The sequence below is a fragment of the Monodelphis domestica genome, chromosome 1 (genome assembly GCF_027887165.1).
Source record: "Monodelphis domestica isolate mMonDom1 chromosome 1, mMonDom1.pri, whole genome shotgun sequence".
Classification (NCBI taxonomy): Eukaryota; Metazoa; Chordata; class Mammalia; order Didelphimorphia; family Didelphidae; genus Monodelphis; species Monodelphis domestica.
In genome coordinates, this window is record NC_077227.1 from 384779785 (window position 1) to 384796823 (window position 17039).

Sequence of the window (17039 nt, forward strand, 5' to 3'; positions counted from 1 at the left end):
AGATCATGAAATTGAGGCCCAGACCAGTAAATGACTTGCTCATAATTGTAAAACTGTTATGTGTCAGGGGCAGGATTTGAATCAAGGCCTTCATGATTCTAAGACTGGTATTCTAGCCATTTTACCATGATTCCCCAGGCCAACGTACCTTCTGATTACCCTCTGCTGTCAGAAAATAAATTTATCAGAGATGATTATGATTCATAATAGAGCTCCCTTCTGTGTGAGTTTAAGTGAAAACTGTGAATAGCAGGTTAATTGTACCCATCTCTGAACCAAAATTACATTTCCTGGTCACCTTTCTATCCACTCATTGAACTTGTGTTTCTTCCCCATTCTGTTGCTAATATCTCTCTTTATCATGGCATGGAAGCAATTCTGAGTTCTCAAAGGCTATACTAGTTTAATACAATTTCCTAGGTCTCATCAAGTTGAAAAGGCATCCATGGAGTTAGCCTGACGAAGAGAAGAGAGATTCATCACCAGATCATCATCATTCTAGAGGGATGCATTATTTTGGCCACAATGGTGGGATGGGATGTATAAGCTAAACCCATTACACCTAGATTAGGGATTCTTAAACATGGATGCCTTTAGCAGTCATTTAAAATCTATGGACTCCTCAGAGTAATATTTTAGGTGTCTAAAATAAAATATATAAGATTACAAAAGAAACCAAACATTGAAATACAGTTATAAAAATGCTTTTGGACCCAAAGTTAAGAACTCAACTTAGATGGTCCTCTGTCTTGGGCATCCCCTTTTTCCTTCAGCCAAATGATGATGAGATAGCAAAAAAGGAAAAAGAAAGTGCTGAGGACAACATGGCTCTTGTATAAAAAAAGCAGTCCAACTGTTGTTATTCTTAATATTGCAACATTGTCTAAGAAATAACAAGTTGACAGACATCTAAGGAATTGTATATCAATTAAAATAATCAGAGAGAAACCTCCATTGTACCATACATAACCTTTAAGGAGAATTTATAGAAAGCTAGGCACTGCAGAGGTGGAGGTTGGCTGACGTGGGATGTTGGATGTCGTCAGACATAATCAACAAAGTGTTGGTAAGTTTTGTTCTGCTTTATTTTTCTCTTTCCAATCTTTAGTCTAAGAATGGCTCACTAGAGAGTAATAGGGAAGGAATATAATTGGAAATGGATATGATGGAAAATCAGCAAGTGCCAAATATATACATGTATACATACATATATGTATGCCATTCCACGAAGGAATAAACATATAAATACATACATGTATGTACTCATGTTTGTATTGTACATGTTTGTGAGTATATATATTTAAAGTAATACAAAGAGAAGGATTGTGTATAGTAAAAAAGGATGGGGAAAGTTTATTTTCTCTTCCAACTCTGACATTCTATGGTCTATGTTCTAAGATCTTCTCCTGCTTTAAAATTCTGTGATCTGAGAGTTCCTTCCAGTTCTGATGTTCTCTATGTGTCTCTGAGTCACTACTATGAAGAACTTCAGGGGGTAGCTCCAGGCTCTGTGTACATGGAACAAACATAGATGTTGGTAACCCTGTTCTTTCTTGTACCGCTGTTGAGATTTATTGACATGTGGTAGTGTTTTCTTTACCTGCCAGATTTTTTACATTTCCCATAAATACCATTGGTTTTCAATCCAGAGCATTTTTAAATCAATTGGCTGTTTGCTTTCAAATGTGTTTGCAAACACCGGTGGAAGCAGCATGAAACTTTACATAAAAGCCTTCCTTGCTGGAGTCTGGGTGTGCCCATAGACCTGACTTGGCTCATAAACAACTGAAACGGAGCTCCTAGGGACAAGATGTTCCCAAGTTGGGGAGAAACATCTCTGTGGTGCAGTGGAATAAACCTTGGCTTTGGAGTTAAGAGGACCTGAATTTGAAGCACAACTCTATACCTGACTACCTATACTATGCTGGGAAAGTGTCTTACCCTCCAGAAATTGAACTAGATGTTCTCCTGAAGTCCTTTCCAGTTATATATCTTGTGGTCTTATCCACTGTTCCCTAACCCAGTGGTCTATAAAGTAGGGGACCCCAGCTTCTTGGGGACTTTTTATGATCCCCAAAGGTAAATGATCATCCAAACATGGATTTGTTCCTAACATATACAACCAATTCATTTCCCTCATTGTGTCCCATCTCTTCCCACTTATGCCTATTGACAACTGTACAAGATTCCAACTTGTCCTTTCTGCACCAACATGGAACCTTCAGCATGGTTATAACCTAATTTCTTCTGTTCATACCTGAAACTGTGCAGGTCTTTCTTCCTTTCTCAGTGTATCTACCCCTTGATCCCCACATCAACTTACAGGTGTAGCAGGCATCCCTTGGCTGCTTGGGCATCATTTGCAAAGCAGTGGTTGGGATACAAATAACCCCCATCCCTTTTTGTTTTTAGTGAGATAGAATGAGTTTCACATAACGAATAGGCATATATCAATTGTAATCTGTAATGTATATCTCCTCAAGCTGTTTCCAGGGGTATGTAGGGTATTCAGGGAAGACCAGAGGTGTGTGTGTGTGTGTGTGTGTGTGTGTGTGTGTGTGTGTGTGTGTGTATGTTTGCAGAACACTTTTTAGGAATCATTTTTTCCTTTCGTGTCCACCTTCCACCTAAATCTCACCTGTAACTCCAAGAAATTGTAGCACGCACAGCATCTACACCCTAGTAAAACCACCTTGGCAAGTAGGCTAAACCATGCTGAGGTTAAGATAGACTGATAGACCTCCCTCCAACCCATCAAAGACTAGGAGGATGTCTACCCCAAGCATGTGAAGATTTCCTCCATAGAATGGGCAAATGAGAACAATTTGTTCCAATAGCCATGAAGGTGACTGAAACAAGCACTGTGGAGCACTTAGTCTTAAAGCATGGTTAGAAAACAAAGAAGCCAAGGCCATCTATCTCCTCTTGGATTATCACTAGTTGTCCTGACTTTTGTCTTGCCGCTTGACTTTGATGATTCTGGAGGAGACAATGAGCCTGTGCAATGCTGCCCTGCTTAAATTCAGTTCATGCTAGAGTCAAGACATATTGTACATTTTAGAAAATGGAGGATGAATGGCCTCAGCAAGATAGTAAACCCAAAGATCCCAGCTTTTGGGACAAGAAACCACTATTTGGAAAAAACTGCTAGGACAATTGGAAAATATATGGGAGAGATTAGGCTTAGATAAACATCACACACCCTATACCAAGATAAATTCAGAATGGGTAAATGACTTAAATATAAAGAAGGAAATTATAAGTAAATTAGGTGAATATAGAAGAGTATACCTGTCAGATCTATGGGAAAAGAAAGAATTTAATATCAAACAAGAGATAGAGAATATTATAAAATGTAAAATGAATAATTTTGATTACATTAAATTAAAACGGTTTTGTACAAACAAAACCAAGGCAACCAAAATTAGAAGGGAAGCAACAAATTGGAAAAAAAAATCTTTATAACAAAATCATCTGACAAAGTTCTAATTACTCAAACTTATAAGGAGCTAAATCAATTGTACAAAAATCCAGTAATTCTCCAATTGATAAATGGGCAAGGGGCATGAATAGGGTTAGGGTTTTCAGATAAAGAAATCAAAACTATCAATAAGCACTTGAAAAAGTGTTCTAAATCTCTCATAATTAGAGAAATGCAAATCAAAGCAACTCTGAGGTACCACCTCACACATAGCAGATTGGCCAATATGACAGCAAAGGAAAGAAATAAATGTTGGAGGGGATATGGTAAAATTGGGACACTAATGCATTGCTGGTAGAGTTGTGAATTGATCCAACCATTCTGGAAGGCAATTGGGAATTATACCGAAAGGGTTTTAAAAGACTCTCTGCCCTTTAACCCAGTCATACCACTGCTGGGTTTGTACCCCAAAGAGATAATAAGGAAAAAGATGTACAAAAATATTCATAGCCACTCTCTTTGTGGTGGCAAAAAATTGGAAAATGAGGGGAATGGCTGAACAAATTGTGGTATCTGATGGTGATGAAATACTATTTTGATGAAAGGAGTAATGAACTGGAGCAATTCTATGTGAACTGGAAAGACCTCCAGGAATTAACACAGAACAAAAGGAGCAGAGCCAGGAGAACATTATACATAGAGACTGATACACTGTGGTACAATTGAATGCAATGAATTTCTCTACTAGCAGCAATGAAATGATTCAAGACAATTCTGAGGGACTTATGAGAAAGAAAACTATCCACATCCAGAGAAAGAACTGTAGGAGTAGAAAGGCAGAAGAAAAACAAATGATTGATCACATGGCTCAATGGGAATATGATTGGGGATTTTGACTTTAAATGATCACTCTATTGCAAATATTGATAATATGGGAATAGGTTTTGATCAATGACACATGTAAAACCCAGTGGAATTGTTCCTTGGCTATGGGAGGGGGAAGGCAGGAGAGGAGGGAAAGAACATGAATCATGTAATCATGGAAAAATCTTCTAAATTAAATTAAAAAAAAAAGAGAAAATGAAGAATGAACATTATTTCCAGCTCCTTTTCCTACCCCCATCCCCTTTCTTCCCTGATATTCTTGAGGTTATCACAATCCTTCCAGCTGCCAAAGATCTCAACTCTGATATTATTCTCGACTCTTCCCTCTCCACTCCATTTAGGCAATCAATTGCCATATTTTGTTATTTTTACCTCTCCAATAAGTCTTGTATCCATCATCTTATCTACAATCAGATGGCCATGACTTTAGATCAAATCCTTCTAATTTTTCCCCTGGACTACTGGAGTAGACTCCTAATTGGTCTACCTGTTTCAATTCTCTTCCTGCTCCAATATATCATCCACACAGCTGCCAACGGGATGTCTCTAATAAACTAATGGCTCCTAATTGCTGCTAGGATCAGATATTTCCTCTTAGTTTTATCATTTTAAAAATTCTCTTTTGCTCCAATTTTATGATGTATATAATTGTTAGCATAAGAATAAACACACACACACACACACACACATATGGAGAAAGGAAGTGGCAAACCACTTCAGTATCTTTGCCAAGAAAACCCCATGGATAGCTATAGTTCACAGAGCCAAAAAGAATTATTCAGAACTGTCCGACTGAAAAACCATAAAACTATATATATATATATGTATATATACATATATGTATGTATGTATATATAATGCATGTATGCATATATATATATATACACATATTATTCTAAAAAGGGACCCATGACTTGAGAAGCCTGCCAAAGGACTCCAGGACCCACCTAAAAAAGTTAAAAATCTCTGCCCTGTTTGTTTATTTTCTTATACATCATTCCATCTCCCATTGCTGTGCTTCTTACTATGAGAGTCCATGTTGATGAACCTATGGCACATGTGCCAAAGGGGGCTGCTCCTTTCCCCTTCTCCACATGTGCTGAAGGACATTTTTCACATTACCCACCCCTCTGCCTAGCAGCTCAATGAGAGTGCTTTCTTCCTACCCTGTCTAGGGTAAGAGGGTGGTTCACATGTAGTGTGAGAATTGCAGCAGTCTGGGGACCTGGTTTCTAAAAGGTTCACTATCACAGTGAACACATAGGTAGTTCCCCATGTCTAGAGATCTTTCATCTACCCCAAGTACTTGGAAGCCCTTGCTTCCTTTAAGGTTCAGCTCCATTTGCCCAAGTATCTTTTGATGATCCCCTTAGTTAATAGTGCAGCACTACTCACTCCTCCCTCCATCTCCCAAATATCACTGTAATTACTTTATTTACATTCTCTATCATCATATCAAAGTATATGATATCTCACCCCAACCCCCTCAAGGCTTACATATTCCTCAAGGCTAACATAAATTCCTCAAGGATAGAGAGTGTTTCATTTTTGTCTTTGAATCCCCAATGCCTAGTATAGTGCCTGGCACTCAGTGTTTTGTTATTGTTTTAATAAATGATTGTTAAATTTTATTTATTTATAGTTTTAGTTGTATAGGCCCTCTCTTTATTGACATAGATTACAATCCCTCAGTCATAATCAACGATCCCTGAGAAATGCTAGCAAATCCACTAACCTAGTGATGATCCTTTCTGTACTTAGTCCTTGAGTGATGGGCATCATGTCTTTGGGTTCCTACTTAAAATGAGATTTCATATCTTTGCAGTATTATAGAGGACATTTTTTTTTACTTCCTCCCACCCAGGTTTCTTGGGAAGAAATGTTATGGGTTGGTAAAACAAGATTCAAGTTTCTTTCCAGAATTTGTACCTCACTTGCCTCACTTTCTAGAAGCTAGGGCTACCTCCTCACTCCAATGACATCCTCTCTGGAGGAGAATATTTGGTGGAAGACTGAAAGAATTATCTCCTCATTTTGCAAATAAGGAGACTGAGTTTTGGAAGTAAGCAGTGACTCCTCTACAGGAAGCCTTAAAGAAAGTTGCAGATTCTGGATTTGAACTCAAGTTCAAATCAATATGGCATATTGGAAAGAATGAACAATTTGGAGTTCAAATTTTAATTTGATTACTTATTTACTATGTGACCTTAAGTATTTTTCTATGAAACGAGGAGTTGGGTTGGATGCTTTTTAAAGGGAAGGGACTTAAATGCCTACAACATGCCATGAGCCTTATCAAAATGATCCAATTTGATCCTATTTTACAGATGAGAAAACTGAGACACATAGGGGTTAAGTGATCTGCTGAGCACATGCTAATAAGTGTCTGAGGCCTTATTGGAACTCGGATTTTCCCAACTCCAGACCTAGCATTTTATCTATTGTAGCCCAATGTGCCATGATTTTTAAAGTTCCTTCTAGCTTTCGATTCTATGAAAAATCTTTTTCTATACACTGACAGTTGGTGAGTTCATAAGCCAACATGATTTCATATTCTCCCTGACTTAAAATTCTTCATTTATTGAAAGCTTGTCTGTCCTTTAAAAGCCAACTCAAATGCCACTTCTTTCCAGATGTCTTTCCTCATGCTTCCAGTTGGTAACAGTTTTCTTCTTGAGACCTATAGTAACACTTTGTACCTCGAATATATTGATTATATAATCTTGTTATCTGTGTATGTATATTATAGTTTTCTGTGTTTATGTCACATACTTTTACTAGACTTTAGGCTCTGTGAGAGAAAGAATTGTGCCTTTTCTTAACTCTGTATCTGTCCCAAAGCTGTGCATGGGGTATTGCACATGATGGGTTTTTAAAGGACATTGGTAGTTCAATGAATGAATGAAAAAAGGAATAAATGAATGCATGTAGATAGATCCCTTGCAGGTTGAACATTGTGGAATTAAAGCACTGATATTTCTCTAGTTTATATAGGACAAACAAATATAATTCCCTCATCTTTGATAGAGAGACAGAAAGAGAGAGAGAGAGAGACACACACACACACACACAGAGTGACAGAGAGAGAGAGAGAGAGAGAGAGAGAGAGAGAGAGAGAGAGAGAGAGAGAGAGAGAGAGAGAGAGAGAGATTGGTATAGTGCAAATAATATTGGACTTATAAACAGGAAATCTAGGTTCAAAACCCAGTTTCCTCTACAGATTAACTGTATGACTTTAACACTCCATGAATTGAATGGCTAAAATGAGATAATGACTATTCAAGTCTTGAGAGACCCTCAAGGTAGGTGAAGGGCAAGTTCCTTAACCTACCATCATTCTCTCAGACTATTAGTGAAAGACAAATTTGCTGATTTGTATCTTTAGAGAAATTCCACACCAGAAATTCCCTACAATGATGAAATCACAAGTCTGAAATTAAAAAAGAAAGATCATGGAAGGGAAAGCAATTTTTAGAGGATTGTAGAAGCAGGCATTCTATTATTGTTGCTATTGCTACTGCCGCTGGTGAGGATGATGATGATTATGAGTTATTGTGACTTGACATCCATGTGACATGGATGTCGGTGCAGATGGAGTAGCTATTAGACAAGTCCAAGATGAAGGGAGTAATGGAACAAGATGAGCTCAGATGAGAGTTCTCTCACTCTCCTCATATCATCTCAAAGTCAAAGATTAATCCAGTGCATGATAGAAAGGGAACTCCAACATATCCATGATTTTTTCTTGTAATATCAAAGAGGACCTGAGGGGGCAGGTGCAAGGACAGAGGTTCTTTTATCACCCAAGAGATCATCACTGGAACAAGGGAAGGGATTTTGTGCAGAGTTGGAGGCAGGAGACTTGGGTTCAAACTGTGAACCTATCATTTACTACATATGTCACTTGGGTAAATCATTTCCTATTTCTGGTAAGTAGGGAAGGGGGGAATTGAACTAGATAGACATCATAGATATCTTTCACCTCTAAATATTAAGATGTTTATTTCTGAGAGCTGTGTCTGAGCACTATTCCCTTCAACAACATTCCTAATGAAAAGACTTCTAGAATCTCCTAGAAGAACTCTAGTGATAGAGAACTTAGTATTTATGAAGTGCTCCATTTTAATTCAGAAGAGCTTGAGTTATTTGGAAATTTTTTCTCACATCAAGCCCAAATCTAGCTCCAAGCAACTATTCTCTCCTTGAATCCCTCTTCCTTCTAAGTTGTTCCTAGTTCTACCATCTGGGACCAAGAAGAGGACTCCAAGTTTAATCCTTCTTCCTCCTCCTTGTGACAGTCCCTCATATTCTTCAAGTTAGCTCTCAAGTCTTCCCAAGTCTTCTCTTCCCCAAACTAAAGAGCATTAGTTCCTTCAAATGATCCTTGAATGGCATGGTTCCAATTCTCTCCATCCTAGCTCCCCTCCTCTGATCATGTTACAGCTTAAAAAATGTGGTGGAAGTCAAATATTGACTTCCTAAAATGTGGTGTCCAGGACTGGACACAATTTTTCTGATGGTAGACTGAGCTACATAGAGACCAGCAGGACTACTTCCTCCCTTGTTCTGATTATTAATACATCCTAAGTGCAAATAGTTGCTTTGGAGACTGCCAGATCATGGTGTTGAGTTACAAAGTTTACCATCCACTAACCCCCCTGGTCTTTTCCCTTCCCCACCAACTGGAAAGCTGTTCTCTGTATCCTGAATTTTACTCTAATTGGAATGTACAAGGTGTTCAGGGAAGATTGGTACCTCTGGTATGAGAGATTGCCTGGCCTCTTTCAGCTCTGCTCTCCTTTTTTGGTGTTTACCTGACACCTAGCGCTCACCTGTGGCTACAAGAAGCTGGAATATGCAAAGGGGTCACACCTCAGAAAAACTTATCTTGGCAGACAGATAAACCAGGTTGAGGGTAACAGACCTCAAACCCACTGGTGAGGTAGGAGGTTGTCTTCTCCAGGCATATGGAGAAGAGGAAGAGAGAAGATCAATTTGTTCCAACAGCCACAAGGGCAGTGCAAGTGGGCACTGTGGCATGCTTAGAGCTTGGTTAGACATTGAAGAAGCCAAGGTCATCCACTACATCTTGAGCCTCTTGTCCTGCCACTCGACTTTGATGACTTTGGAAGAGAGTGTGACGATGATGACTTTGTGCACCTCTTCCTCGCTTAAATACAATTTATGCACAAGCATTTTGGTTCTCTTGGAGTATGATGGAGAAAGACCAACCAAGCATGACTGTAATCAAACATGAAAGTTCAGTTGATATATTTTGGCCACCGGAGGGCGAGAGGGAGCTGAATATCTGTCTAAATAGACAACCCCTTCTTCCTCTCTCCCTCCCCCCCTCCCCAACCTAGCTCACTCGCGGTGATCCCAGGGGACCTTTAAACAACCAGTCACAGAATGTCAGAGCTATATAAAGGACCTTAGAGGTGCAGTCTAGCACTTTCATTTTACAAATGAAGATGCCCCCAGTTACATGTTTCTAGGCTGTTCCAAACAAAGACAACATCCAACATAATAGCGTGCTTCCTTTAAGGAATGCTGAGTTGAGTCAAAAGAAATGTATTCTGTCTTGACTCTGCTACTGTTTAATCATATGAACTCAGACAAGCTCTTTCCCCTTTTGAAGCCTCAGTTTATTCATATGTTAAATGGGGAGATAATCCTTGCTCTGCCTCTCTCATGTGTCGAATATGGTCAAAATAAAATGTCAAATGCTATAGAGATGGGACCTGTTGTTGCCTACGTGCTCCTGGCACTCAAAACAAATTTCTCTTTTTCAGTGTTCTTGGATCATATCATCCGTCCTTTCCTGGGTGAGGCAAATCAGGATGATATCATGGGAATAGGACTGGGCTAGGAATTGGCATACTTGAGTATGAATCCTTTTTTTGCCATTGACTTACTAAATGACCTTTCCCTTCCTGAGCCTCAGTTTCCTCATCTCTAAAGTCAGAGGGTTGAATTAAATCGTCTCCGTGGCACTGCTATGTTTTATGGCCTCTAAGGTGCATTCCAGATGTAACCTGCTTTGTTTTAAATACCATTCTGGCTGGCTGTTCTGTGTTCATCATCTATAAAGTTTTATCACTAAGATTCAGAGCTAATAGATAACATTTTCATAGCACTTTAAGATTTGCAAAATGGGGGGGACAGCTGGGTGGCTCAGTGGATTGAGAGCCAGGCCTAGACACAGGAGGTCCTGGGTTCAAATCTGGCCTCAGACACTTCCCAGCTGTATGACCCTGGGCGAGTCACTTAACCCCCATTATCTTAGCCCTTACCTCTCTTCTGCCTTGGAACCAATACACAGGATTGATTCCAAGACAGAAGGTAAGGGTTAAAAAAAAAAAGATTTGCAAAGTGCTTTACATATATTATATCAGTTGATCCTCACAATAAACCTGAATGGTACATGTTATTATTATTCCCATTTTGCAGATGAGAAGACTGAGGAAGAGAGGTAAAGTAACTTACCCAGAGCTGCCCAGTTGGTAAGCATAAGAGGCTGGATTCCAACTCAGATTTGCTTGTCTCCATGCAACATGAGGTGATCTATTTACTATTCCATCTACTTGTTAACTATATCAATGCTAACTCATAAATTTGAAAGATTGTTCTCATAGATGCTACTCTCCCCCAGTCCCAACATACAAAATCATCATCAGGCCCTAGAAAAAGACCTATCAACATGCTTTATGCTAAAGGTGTCTTACTGAAGCATTTCAGTGGAGAAGTGGAGAAACCCTAAGGATTGGATTCAGGAAGATCTGAGTTCAAATCCAGTCTTGAACACTTACTAGCTGTGTAATCCTGGGAAAGTCACTTAACCTTTGTCTCCCTCAGTTTTTCACCTATAAAATGGGGATAATAGCATCACCCACCTCCCACAGTTGTTATGAGGATTAAATGAGATAATATTTGTAAAGTACTTAGCATGGTGCCTGGCACATAGTAGGTACTTAATAAATTATTGTTTCTTTCTTTCCTGAGATATTTTGGGTAGGGTGTTTGCAAATCATACCTTATACTAAATCCACAGGGGGAACCCCTTATTTATAGTAAGCTTGTGGTGAATATGAATCATTTCACAATGTGGTTATTTCTTCTTTTCTTTTATTCTTCTGAACGTTTGAGTTTTCATAATATTAGTTTTCTCCAAACAGAGGAGAGAGGTGGAGGGGGCACATTGCAATCACACTGTGCTTCAGAGGAATGTCGGAAAAACTAAACATTTGCATTGCCCATCCCCTTTTATCAGAGCAGCATGGGGGCTCTGAGGGAGGAAAAAAGATATAGGGAGAGAAGAAAGGATACAGAGAGAGAATGGGAAAGAGAGGGAAAATTAGGGGAAAACAGGCAGACAGAAGCAAAAAAGAGGAAATAAAAATGCAGAGAGGGCAAAAGGAAGAAGAGAAGAGAGTAGAGAAGAAGAGGGAAAAGAAGAGAAAGAAGAGAGGAAACAGCAGTAAGGAAATGAAAGGAGAAACAAAGATGATGTGCAGGGAAAAGAAGGGAGGGAAGAAGAAAGAAAAAAGGAATAGGAGAAAAAGAGAGAAAAACGGAGACCATAGGGTTTTGTAGAGGATGAGAGAAAACCATGACGGAGAATCAAATGTCAAAGTACAAAGTTAAGCTGTGTCAATGTTTCTTCCATTTATGTTAAAACAATTATTCTTTTTTCAAACTTGACAACACAGCCCATCTGGGTCCTGTTGTCCCCTGAGTCCCATTATGAGGTCAGTTCAAGCTGACTCCCATGAACTTGTTAATAACAAAGAAATAAAATCCCTGGAGTGTCGAGGCGTTGTGTCACTGTCCTCGGGTTAGGTGGGACAGGGAAGCCCACGCTAACCTCTTCTCCTTCCTAGAGACCTTGTTGTTTGGAGATCCTGGGCTGAAGCAGCTTGCAGTTTCCTGGTTCACCCTCATCTTCTGGCTCCTGACTGGCTAGGTTTCTTCCAGATTATCTGCTTCCACAGCTCATTGCTTCTTTCCCTTCAGATCCTGAGCTCCTCTGTCATCTTTCCAGTGACAGAAAGGAAGTCACTGCAGGCACCAACCTGGAGGCAGGCAGCACCCTCGAGGGAGCTCCCCAGGGTCAATGCTTGCCCTCTCAGGACAGTAGGAGAAAGTACAGCTCACTCAGCTTTCAACTGTCCCAGGATGGTCCAGGGTCCCTGAGGAAGAAAGAAAGAGGCAATGAGATTTCAGAGACCACTAGGTATGGCCAAGAGCCCCAGCCCTCTCATCCTTTTCCTTGGGGCTATATGGACATCCTCTAGGACAAGTTTGCTTGCATTTGTTTTCCCAATATTCAGAACAATGACTGGCCTATAGTAAATGCTTCATAAATGACTGTTGAATAAAAGAATGAATGTCATGATGTTCTACACAGGTAATTAAGCAAGCAGGTACTTGGTTGACAGATACAGAGTCTGACATTTGAATCTGCCACTCAGGGCTTTCAAGCCGGCTAAGACCGACCAGTGCCTGTACTTCACTAGAAAAGCTTCCACGAATTTAAAGGCAGAAGATTATAGGATTTTTTAATTTTTTAGAAATTGAAGAGGGCTTTAGAGATCACCTAATCTAACCCCTTCATTTTGCAAATTGAGAAAATTGATGCCTGCAAAGTTTTGTGATTTGCTATAGGTTACCCCCCTGGTACCAGTACCAGTATCTCCTGTTCTTGAATTCAAATCTAGTCTTAGACACTTATTAGCTGTATGGCCCTGGGCAAGTCCTTTAACCCTGTATACTTCAGTTTTCTCATTTGCAAAATTAATCTGGAGAAGGAAATGGCAACTACTCAAGTATCTCTGCTAAGAAAATCCCAAACAGGGTCATGAAGAGTTGGACAAGGCTGGAAAACAACTGAATGACAACAACCCAGTTAATCAGTGTCAAAGCCAGGATTCAAATTTGGGACTTACGATTCCAAACTTTCATTAGTGAGTTTCTCAAATACCTCAAAAATCTTGTACCATTTCCACTATACCATCTTGCTTGCAAGCCATGATATAGGATTTGGGGGCAATTATGGCAAGAGTTCTTCATTTATAAGACAAAACCTATTCATAGAACCTTAGGACTGGAAAGAAGGCATTTGAATGATTCTTGCTTCTTTGAGTTCAAAAATTAATGTTACTATGTATTTCCTTGTCTTTAGGATGTTAACCAATCCAATTCTTGGGTAAGTGCCTTCATTTTTGGATAACGTGTTAGTTAAAGATTTCCTGCTTTTGAAAAATCAGAAGATATAGATCAGTGTTCCTCCTTTGACCCTCCCTACCTGAGTGACCTTGAGAAAAATCACTTAACCTTTCTGGGTTTAAGTTTCCTCATATGCAAAATAATGGACTTAGACTAAAGGATATTTAAGGTCCTTTCTAGCTCCGAATACCGTGATGTCAAAAAATCCTAATGAGCATAAATGAATAGACAAATAAGTAAATAAAAATAAATATAGATCATAAATCTCTACTGAGTTTCAATTGGATCTCACCAATATGTGAACTTCCAGTTCTCTAGTCATAGGAACACTGGTGGAATCTCAGTGGCAGCTAGTTTGTTGTCCATTCATTGTCAGTCATGTTGGAGTCTTTGTACCCCTAAATGAGGTTTTCTTGACAAAGATACTGGAGTGGTTTGCCATTTCCTTCTCCTAATTTTACCTAATTTTAGCCTAATTTTACAGATGAGAAAACTGAGATAAGCGGGGTTAAGTGACTTGTCCAGACTCATAGGTCAGGTACCAGGATGGAAAGAAGAGATAGCTCAATTTATTCAGGAATGACTTCTGGAAGCAGTTAGGTATCTCAGTGAAGAGAAATCCAAGCCCAAAATGGGAGGTCCTGGGTTCAAATCTAACCTCATATACTTTCTAGCTATATGTCTCTGTGCGTCATTTAACCCCTATTGCCTAACTTTTACTACTCTTCTACCTTGGAACCAATACATAATATTGAGTCTGTAATTAGAAAATCTTAAACCCTCGGACTCCATCTCCCAAAATTCCTTTTCCCTTCATCCATGTAGGGTCCTTACGTATTGTAAATAAGTTTGCTGTAACCTGGCCTCTTGAGCTCTTTTTTCCTGTGCATGGCTGGGAAAACTGGTTTTATTCAGGCTTTTACTTTTTTTAAATTCCCTTTACTTCAAGTTTTTATTAATAAATCTTATTAAATCTGATATTTGGCATTATTGTATATTAATTTTTAAGTCTACAAGTCTAATATGGAAGATAATGTTATTGTTGTTTTTAAGAAATGACTCCCAAAACTCTGGACTCTGAACCAAGCTCTCTTATTAACAGCATACATAACCATTGAAAAAATCTTTTGTGTTAGGTTTTAATATATGTCCACTTTAGAGGCATGGGCTGTGTCTACTAGAGTCAATAAGGTTAGAATTGAAGGCTCTTTTGAGATTATCTAATCCAGCCTTCTAATCCACTTAAATATATAAATGAGGAAATCCATTAAGGAGAGCTGACTAGTTGAAGATCTTTGAAAGGATGAATTAATGGCACATGCAGAGTCCTGGACTTGGAGTAAGAAGGTCATGGTTTCAAATCTAATTCATGGACAAACCGCTTCATCCACTGGAACCTCAAGTTCCTCATCAACAAAATGAAAGAGTTGGACTGAATAAATTCCCTTCCATCTCTGACACTGTGAATTCTTAAGGCCTTTTCCTTGCTAAAATTCAATCTTCTGCGGTCCCTCTAAGTTTAACATTCTATATTCTAATGTCTCTTTCAGATCTAATATTTTATACTCTCAAACCCTTTTCAGCTTTAACGTTTTCTTTTTTAATATCCCATTTCAGTTGTTGCACTCAATGCTGTAAGACACTCCAAAGTTTTCATATCCTATTAGTTTTGCTAAACTTCCCTCCCCTCTTCCTTTGTTTATTTTCTCTTTAAGATCCTTTGTTATAAGAGATGGCACTCTGGGAAAGGGAAAAATCTAGGTGATGTATAAACAAACGAGATAACTAATGTCCTTTAAAAAAATATGGTTCTAAGGTCCCCCCATCACTAATGTTCTGATTTCATAATACACTCATGTTAATATCCTGAAATTTGTTGTTTAAGTCCATCAATGGGGAAAGATAGAAGGTAGGGGAAAGGATTGGGGCCTCTCACCAAAAAAATCAGAGTATAATGGAAGATTTCTCTGCAAAGCTATGGGGTCTTTCCTCAACCAAATTTCTTCCCTTTGCCTATATTCTGAGTGGGGAAGGAGCACAGTTCTGCTTGTGGTTGTGTTCTCTCTCCTTCCCTACACAGGAACGCCCTGCTTAGCCCTCCCTATCTCTCTCCACTAAATGATTCCAAGTGATCTTGAAGTTCTTATGAAATTAACAGTGTTTCCTCAGCTTTAGATTGCCCTGGCTGACCAAACTGATTGCTCTGTGCTGAACCCCTGGCTTCCCCCTACCATGTCTACTAGAAAATAAGATCCTAAAGGCAACCTTCTTCACTTGGGAGATGTGGAGTTTTTGGCTTTCTTGTATTGCAAGAAGTCTTGGAGGTGGGCCAGAATGTGAAGCAGCTGTATAGCACAGGGAGACAGCAGGACATGCCACTCTGTCTGTCTGTCTGTCTGTCTGTCTGTCTGTCTGTCTGTCTGTCTGTCTCTCCCTCTGTCTCCTTCCTCTTTCTCCCCTTCCTTTTTTTCTCTTCCCCTCTCTTTCTCCATCTCTCTGTCTCTGTCTCTCCCTCTATCCCTCTCTCCCTTCTTTCTGCTTGTCATGTGTGTCATATTATACCAGAGGATTCATAATCCAAACAACTCTGCAGTGACCAAAGGCCTTAGAATCAAACAACTGTCCTCAGCTGATGTTTTGCTAAATAATAATTCTATTAATAATGATAAGAAATGGTCTAGTATTATGCATAAAAGACAGGGCTAGGACAAATGGAAGAAAGTCACAAGAAGGCAGAGTTTGGTTCCATATAAGGGAAAACTTCCAAATGAAACTATCCTCAAGTAGAATGGAGAAAAATTAAAGAAAAGAATTATAGAATGTTAGAATGGAAAAGGACTTCAGAATTCTTTTGGCTAAATCTCTTCATTTTACAAAATAGGAAACTGAGGCCAAGAGAGGGAAAGTGACTTAGCTAAGTTTATAAATCTAGGAATTAGAATTATTCTTTCAGAGAGAGAGAGAGAGAGAGAGAGAGAGAGAGAGAGAGAGAGAGAGAGAGAGAGAGAGAGAGAGAGAGAGAGAGAGCGAGCAAAAAACAATAGACCAAAGTTACAGGGAAGATTTTGAGTCAGTATAAGGGAAAACTTCATAACAATCTGACCTTTCCAAAAGTGGAATGGTATGCTACAGGAGGCAGTGAATTCCCTATCAGTGAATGTCTTCTAGCAGAGGCTGTCAGGAATACTGTGAAGGGAATTTCTGTTCTCGCTGAAGCAGATACATTCTGGGGCCCCATTTTGATGGACTTGATTCTGTGAGGATGTCATTGCTGTGAGTGTTTCCTCCATTGAATGGATCAGAGTCCCTCCATATCTCTTTAAGTTGTCAGAGGCTCATAATTCTAGGGTTGGAAGGGACTTTGCAATCTAAATAGTCCACCCCTTCCTACTATAGATGAAGAAACTGAGGTCGAAGGAAGTGAAATGAGTTGTCTGCAGCAACACTGTTACTAATGATGGAAGGTGGGATTCGCTTTCTTACTCTTGCCAGAGCTCTTTCCATTGCC

The 17039-nt window shown here is 39.3% G+C and overlaps 1 protein-coding gene across 1 annotated transcript in view; it reads right to left on the bottom strand.

Annotated features, from left to right (window-relative positions):
• Positions 1-11414: 11414 nt before the first annotated feature.
• Positions 11415-17039, bottom strand: part of ADRB2 (adrenoceptor beta 2) — a 125479-nt gene continuing 119854 nt past the window's right edge. Inside the window, exon 2 of the mRNA XM_007474051.3 lies at positions 11415-12495. Coding sequence (XP_007474113.1) covers positions 12461-12495 — 35 coding nt within the window. The 3' untranslated portion in view covers positions 11415-12460. The remainder of the gene's footprint in view (positions 12496-17039) is intronic.